At 32.2% G+C, this 8326-nt stretch overlaps 1 protein-coding gene across 1 annotated transcript; it reads right to left on the bottom strand.

Annotated features, from left to right (window-relative positions):
* Positions 1–1462: 1462 nt before the first annotated feature.
* On the bottom strand, positions 1463–6176 carry LOC107460776 (uncharacterized). The gene is made up of 6 exons (XM_052253245.1): positions 5029–6176; positions 4612–4926; positions 3855–4017; positions 2841–3004; positions 2113–2368; positions 1463–1990 (listed from the first exon to the last, which is right to left on the bottom strand). Exons 1-6 carry the CDS (start codon positions 6174–6176, stop codon positions 1886–1888), a joined length of 2151 nt encoding a protein of 716 aa, XP_052109205.1. The 3' UTR covers positions 1463–1885.
* Positions 6177–8326: the final 2150 nt, after the last annotated feature.

The raw sequence follows: 8326 nt of genomic DNA, 5'->3' as shown, positions 1-8326 counted from the left end.
AATATTACAGAATTATTTTTTTTAAATGTTTAAGCTGAAAAAAAGTGGTTAAAGAGAAATAACGGTGCTAATAGTACATAGTGATCGTAATTAATAGTGTGTTTGTTTGAGGTAAAAATGGGAGAAAAGAAAAGGAAGAAAAAGAAATTGGAAAGAAAATAGTTATTTTTTTTTATTTGGTTGAGGAGAAAAATAAGAGAAAAAGAAAAATGAATAGAAAAATATTAGTAGGACCTACTATTTTTTTTTCCAACAATAAAAAAAAATTAAGAGAAAACTTTTTTTTCTCTACTTCTAATATTATTCTTTTATTTTTTTAAATATATTTTATAATATAAAAATAAAATTATCTTTTTATAACATTTTTTAATTTTTTTCATCTAAACACATCTAAAAAAAATAAAAATTTATTAAATTTCTTTTTTTTATTTTCTTTTTTTTATTTTTTTTTCTAACCATAGCCAGCCTTTTTGTTTGCAGTCCATAAAAACCTTACTAATTAATTATGGGAATGAATTTTTCAATTTTTTTAATAATTAAAAAAATAAAATATAAATTTTTATTATTAATTTTATAAGTAAAATAAAAAATATAAAAAAATTAAATATTAAATATTTTATTTTATTTTTTTTAATTATTAAAAAAATTGAGAGGTTGTATTTCTATTAATTGTCGCCAGCTATATAGTATGTACTTTTATTGGTTTTGTTGCTGTTATTGTTCTTTGGACGCAATAGAAGGCGTAGACCATAATATAATTCAACCATCCCCTTAATTAAATACCAGCTAGCTCTCGGATAAGATATAATAGTGTTATTATTTGCGTTGAAAATTTCTACATAGTTAAATCCTCTATAGAGACACGTTCAAACGTGCATAAAATAATTTACACGAGCATATAGAATAAAGCAATCAAATAGATTGAGAGTACATTCATTATTTGATCACTAATTCCATTGCTCGTTCAAATTTAAATTATATATATTTTTTATAAATCTATTTTGATATAGTTCTATAATTCTATTCAAATGGAAGGATATCCGTACAAGACAGGTCGATGATTGGGTTTTGATACAAGTTGTTTCATTATTCATTAGTAACAGGATAAGTGTATTGAAAGTAATCTCTGTATAATAAGGCTAATTAATTAATAATCCAATTCGGTCAAAATCTCAATTTTCGTGACATACTTAGCTAAAGTTTCTACATTATGACTTAATCTAACTATTTTAAAACATAGAAAAAATAATTTATATATTATTTTAGAGAATATAGAGTAGTATTTATTTAAAAAAAAATAGCAAACGAGCATATATGTAATTGATAGTCAAATAAAATTAAAAGTGAATATATATTACAAAAAAATTTTAATCTTAGGTAGCTAGTAACACGAGCAATTGTGCACATCAACTTGGAAATTTGAATCATGATTGAAGGCAACAAAAGGCATATATGGCAGCAAATTAAAGTGTCAATTATCGAAAAAGAGAGGAGCAAAAGTCGAAACAACATAGTCTCCAGAAACAAAAGGAGAAAATCCAGAAAATGTACATGATCCTAGGAAGCAGCTTCAACAGTAGAGACCATAGCATGAAGCGTACGTACACATCACAGACAACACATAAGACAACATAAGAATAATACAAAGACAAGATAAGATGGACCTGAATCACCCAAAGCACATAGCATCCATCACCCTTCAAAGAAGGGATGAGGGGTAGGCTTGGTAATTCACTTGGCAACATAACAGACACAAAATACACTAATCAACATAGAAAAACAAGAACAGCAAGAAAGGAGTTCTTCTAATTAGAGGGGAATTATTTGAGAACAACAACATATAATTGTGTCATCACTGCAGATAGGTAAACATGATCATCATGGCTCACTTCTTAAGTAGACTTCCAGAGAATATCCTCTTGCAGTATGGACTAGTGCGCAAGATCTTGTATGGCCTAACTGCTTCCACCAATGATACATGAAGTGCACCCTATACATATAATTAATCATCACAACATTTCAGTACACCCAATTGAATATTAATGTTAAGAAGAAAGCACCTTTTCTTCATTGTAAATGATTAAGTCATAAGATGAGTTTGGATTGTAAAACCTTGGTATATGCAAGAGCAGATTGAATGACGTAGTTGGCATAAGGGTCTTGCAATAACTGCTCAAAGTGGGGTGTAGAGAGCAATTCACGGACAATTCTGGACCTGCTATCTGCAACATGCTTGAGGCATTTCTCAACCACATGGCTGCTGAATTTTTGTGTAGACAGGTTCACAAAATTCCCTTTCAGCTGAGACATCAATTTCGTTGAGGCAGTTGGGTTCTCTATCTCTATAATATACTGAACAACATAGTTTCTGCCATACATAAAATATACAAACATTTGTCTTTTAAATCATCAAATCACTGTCACTAATATTCGGTGACTAATAGTAATAGAAAACCTATTACAGAAAAATAATGTCTTTTCCAGTCATACAGAAAATCATGATTTGCCATTTTGAAACTAAGGACAAAACTTCTCAAACCTTGGTGCTTTTCATGTGGCAAAGCAAAATTGATTGGATTGGAAAAAGACACTTACTTTACAGATTGAAAAATTCCATTAAGCATTTAATGCATGCATGCAAAATTATAGAAGAATAGCGAATGTCTTTTATTAAACACGAAATTGAAAAACCATGGATGTGTTTAAGACAAATAGGCACGGAGAACTATTGAACACGAAACATGTTGCACCATGGAAAAAATCATTGAAACAAGTTACCCAAAGGAAAAAAAGAAAAAAAAAATTATAGGGTGCAAGATCAAAGGGTATTATTTATTTACCCAAATGGATCCTGAGCGAGGAGAAGACCATGCTTGCAAATTTCTGCGACCAGCCTCTCACGATGTTTTCCAACGGAATAATCAATGCAACGTTGTAGTACACAGCATCCATGTCGATGAGTAGCTATGTCAACACAAAACTTTACACCAGCTTCAAAAATAAACTGCCACAAAAACAACAATAAAGATGAACAATATAAAAAGCAATTTCGTCAATAAGTTTCAAAGGAAAACAAACATAAAAGTTGTGTTTAAAAATCCTACAAACTTAATATTAATATTAAATTAAAACAAGTTTGTTTGTATAACTTGCTTGCATGCATCCATGGTTTGAATTCCATGTGAAGTTGTGCCAGGTTGTTGATTTCTATGAAGATTCAAACTGATGGCAATCATCATATGACACTGAATAAAATTGAGATTATATTCGGCGAAACTAAATTATTACATAATCAAATGCTAGGTTTCTGCATTTATGGGAATAATGCACTCCAAAAGCATATATGAGTTATGATTTTAGCATGCATGAGTAAAATGTTAAAAAAATGATAGTTTTATGATGATATTTCCACGGAAAAATGACAAAAGAGTATTGTTATTTATGCTATTTTTTTAATAATATTTCTATATATATTATAAGCTTTCCTTTAAACATTTTCTAAGAAAATTCTCTTAACCCAAAGACACAGCTTATGATGATATCAATTTTTTTCCTAAAAATAACATTTTTATTAACATGAGGACAGAAAATCTCTAAAAAACTATTTTCATTACCAATTTTGATGCCATGAATTACTATTATCACTTGGGAATCATTTCAATCAGAATGAATAGTACATTCATTCACAACATTTGCTTGGAGGCTACATAGTCAAATTTAATGTCTCATTCTCATATGAAATCAAACGATATTGAATTAAGTACACAATAGGAATGCACAAATGTAATGGATAAAATTGATCAACAGTAAACACTTAAAAGAGAAAATTATTAGTATTTTAGATATAATAGTACCTCATTATCTTGACAGCTAAGACATTGCAAGCAACGTTGTATGACATGGTTTCCATTGAGATCCTTAATAAGGTCAAGGAAACCTGGTTGAATTGCACCCTTCACCAATGAAATTTGCTTCGCTGAGTTGAGGGTCTCAATCAGCTTCTGCACCACGCGCGTGCTGCCAAAAGTTGCACAATAAATTCACCTCAGTGAACCACAAGAACAAAAACAATGTAGAGTATTTCGGAAAAGTTGGGTTTTTTTTTCAACTTTTATTACATACATCAAATTTTGAATCATATTAATTCTTCACTAGAAAAAGTTTTTTAGTGAACAGTAAACAGATCTTACCCCATAGTGTATAGTATAAAAAAGTTGTTACCCAATGCCTTTACAGGACTTGTTAAAGTTTTTCACTAGAAAAAGTTTTGATGTATAAACTGCTAATAAGTGTTCATTAGATAAAAATTTGAGAACTTTTCTTCATTAGAACAATAATTACCAAGTGTGTTTAGCTAGAAATAGTTATGCATGTTTTTCTACTAATAAGTAGTCTTAGAGCACTGGATTACTAAAGATCATAAAACAACAACTGCTTTTACTAATTACTAACCAAAAAGCACTTTTAAGAATCCGTAAAATATGAAGTTTTTGATAGAAAAATAAAAAACTTTAAGCTTTTAACATATGAAATGCATGAAAACATTTTTTCAACTCAAATGTTGTTAATTAAGTGAGTAATTGGAAGCTAAAAGGTCTAGGTTGTACATACCCGTGGGTATTCAAGGAGATTCGGACAAGCTGGCCTTGTTCTTTAGTGAGCATGAGAACAATTTGCAACCTTTGATCTTCATTGCAAACATCTAGAAGCTTCTGAACAAGGTAGTTACCAAAAGGGTCCATCATGAGCTCCACAACATTCTCAACGATCCCTTCAAAAACCACCCTTACATCCTCAAAGGTGCCTTCTTCAACCATCCTCTGCAAAAACCTGCAACCGTTCTGGTCCTTCGCCATGTTGTACACGTAACCCTGCGCCTCAGCTAGGTTATAGAAATCCAGCATCAATGGCACCGACGATGGATCCCTCACGAAACCGCCATTGTTGTTGTTGGTGTTATTGTTGTTGTTTCCACCACCACCACCACCACCTTGGCCATTATTATTATGATGATAATGATGATGAAGCTCATCGCATGGAACCTGTCCTTGACCGTGACCCTTCTTGAAACCTCTTACGGAACCACCGTAACCAGTGCTTTCCACGCAGGGTTTTACCATTTCTCTTCCTTGAATAATGACGCTGTTATCGCATCTAAAGGCAGCACGGTCACCACCATTTCTCATCGGAGAAATACACTGAGGAAACTCACCGCTGTTAGCGGCGGCGGCGGCAGCAGCAACTGCCATTGCCGCCATATCCCTGGGCGCATTCGCTGGGAGCCTAGGGTGCATTATCTGAGAGAATCTGAAGGGGTTCTTGACGCCGCCGCCCCATCCATTGGGAGGTTCACACTCGACGCCGAAATGCTGCTGATGAGACCCAACGAAACGGTCACAAACGTAAGGGTTTACGAAAGCCGGTGTTGGCGGCGGCTGCTGCTGCGGCTTCTGCTGCAACTGATGAAGGTTGTTATCGCTTGTAGCCTGTTTCATCATCCTCTGGTCCATGATGTGATGATGGTGATGGTACACATGGTGATCATGATGCTGCGCAGCCATTGGAGAAGCTTCAAAAGCGTAACCTTTGGGAACAAAACCCGGGGTCACCGATACGGGAACCCCAGCAGCGGCGTTGCAGAATGGCGGCGGTGCTGTTTCATCGAAGAAAGGGAGGTTATTGGAATCAATGGAGCATGCGCTGTTGTTGCTGTAAGCCTCCACGACGTCGTATGGGCTTCTGCTTTTCGTGGTTCCGTTTTCGACGATGCTCATTCTTGACAAGTTGTTCGCCAGTGCGTTTCCTCCTCCTCCCAGATCGTCGACCCATTTGTCGGCGCCGAAGGTGGTGTTTGCCACGTGGAATCCCGACGTCTGATCGGTGTCCATCCAGAGACAGTGGTCGCCGCGAAACTGAGCTGGATAAGGAGAACTGCCGACAGGGCCACCGTCGAAACGAGAGGCGGCGGCGTTGTTGTTGTTGGTGGTGGTGAAAGGGGCTCTGTTGGTGAGAGGTGAGCCGACGGCAACGTGGTCGGGGCGAAGATTCATCAATGGCGGCGAGGTGTTATTGGGAACGACACCGAACAAGGAAGATTCATTGTCGTCTCTGCGATTCCTGGTAGTTTCAAGGTTGTTCCTTCTATTGGTGTTGTTGTTGTCCGGGATCCTCAACATTACTGGTTAATGGGAGACAAAGAACAAAAAAAGAAAGAAATTGGGGTATTGAAAACTAGGTTAATGAAAGCGGGATAGAATTAGAAAGGACAATGAAAAATGGAATGTCTGAGTGTCATGGGGATTTGGGAGAAAAGAAAAAGAGAAAGAGAGAGTGGGTAGTGGTGACTGAGGGGATTAATGTGACAGTGACAGAGTAAGAGTGACAGGTTTAAGGGAGTGAGTGTACTGGGTGCTGCTGCTGCTCACGCCCCCAAATTAAAGAGCCACCCACGCTAGGAACAACCACATTTCCTTCTTTTTGTTTTCTCTCTCTCTCTCTCTCAGCTTTGCTTTGGTTGCAGTATTGTGCAAATTGTTGGCCTGATCCGATAAAATTGTGAGAATCCAATCTCGAATTCCTACTTAGGCGGTTGAATACTCTGAATTCGTTGTTCTTTTTATTTACATATTATTTTTTATTTTATTTAAAAAAATATTAAAACCTAACTAAATTTAGGAGCACTTTTTATTTTTTATATTGTGAATGTGAAGAAGATGATATTTTACAATCATGTTAAAATATGATAATGTTTATTTCAAATGTGGAAAATATAAATCGGACCATAAGATTTATCACTTGAAATATAAATCTGACATTTAAATTTGTGTATTTTAATTTTTTCAAATTTTTAATATACAAATTTAACCCTTAAATTTATATATCTAATCTAAATTAAATCTTTAATTTTTTTTTCTTCTTAACAAATCTGATATCAAATTTCTATAAAAATTTAAAAAAGTCAAATTGAAACCTTTGATTTGCTTTTTTTAATTAAAAAAAAAATCTTTTCTACAAAACACATCATCATTCCATAATCCTTTGTAACACATCAAAGGACTTCATTACTAAAAAATAGAGTCAATTTAAAATTTAAAATTTACATTTTTTAATGTAAAATTTAGAATTTATGATTTGAATTTAAAATTTAAATTAAAAAATATTTTTAAAAATTTTATTAATGTCAATTAAAAAATTAATTATTTAACATTATTCTTTTATTTTATTGTTTTAATTTATATATAAGTTTTATTATTTAATGATGATGATGAAAGGGATTTTCTGGTAAACATTTCAAATTCAAACCAATCATAAGGGTTCATCCGATGATAGTCCTTGTTATGTTTATCATAAACACCATCAAAAAAAAAAAATTAATAACAAAAATTTCTACATGCCATGTTATGAATTCAGGGGTAATAAAGAATAGTGTAGAATAAAGTTTGAACATATTATTAAATTTGTTATTAAAATTCAATTCTTTTTTATCAGTAAATTAAAAATAATCTAACTCTAACTTTATTTACAAAATTATTAAATTATTAATTGATGATCTTACTTCAATAATAAAAACTTTTTATTTTTATTATATATATATATAAAATATAAGTTGATCGAATAAAATTAAAACTTAACACGTATTTTACTCGACCTACACTTAAACCCATTCTACACTTAATTTTACCTGCAGCGAATTAAATTAACAATTTTATCCGATCAGATTGAATAGAATTAGATATTTAGTTATTTACAAATACCCGCTGCATGCTACCAGCCTTGTTACAGTTCCTCCTAATCATAATAGATTTTGGTTTGATGTTGATTGCGAGTACTGTAGAGGTACATAGAATTAATAGCATTTTAGTTGTCTTTATTTATTTTTTAATAAGCTTCATAAGTGTTGAGCTTTTTTTTTTCCTTGAAAAAAAAAAACTCTTGCAAATATGAAAAACTAAAAAATTTATTAAAAAATATTGAAATTTCTTTAATATTGAAAAAAATCAGCTGACACTTACAGAGAATATTCAATTTCTGGTAATGATGCGTAAATATTACACCCACCAAATTAAAAAGTATTAGAAATAGGAGAATCTTTGGTTTTTGTTTTCTGAAAATTAAAATTTTTTTAAATATTTTAAATTGAAATCAGACATTTTTTATTTTTCAAAAATTTAAAAAATTTAAAAATTAAAATTGAATAATTCCATTTTCAGTTTGAAAAATTAAAATAATTTTTAAATTAAAATCAGACTATCCGAATTCACTTTTTACAAAATAAGAAAGATAAAAATTTAGAATACTGAAATTAAACCTCTAATTTTTTTCCCCA

This window comes from Arachis duranensis, chromosome 8, assembly GCF_000817695.3.
Source record: "Arachis duranensis cultivar V14167 chromosome 8, aradu.V14167.gnm2.J7QH, whole genome shotgun sequence".
NCBI classification, from domain to species: domain Eukaryota; kingdom Viridiplantae; phylum Streptophyta; class Magnoliopsida; order Fabales; family Fabaceae; genus Arachis; species Arachis duranensis.
Note: the sequence above shows the minus strand (reverse complement) of the source record. Positions and strands in the feature narration are given on the sequence as shown.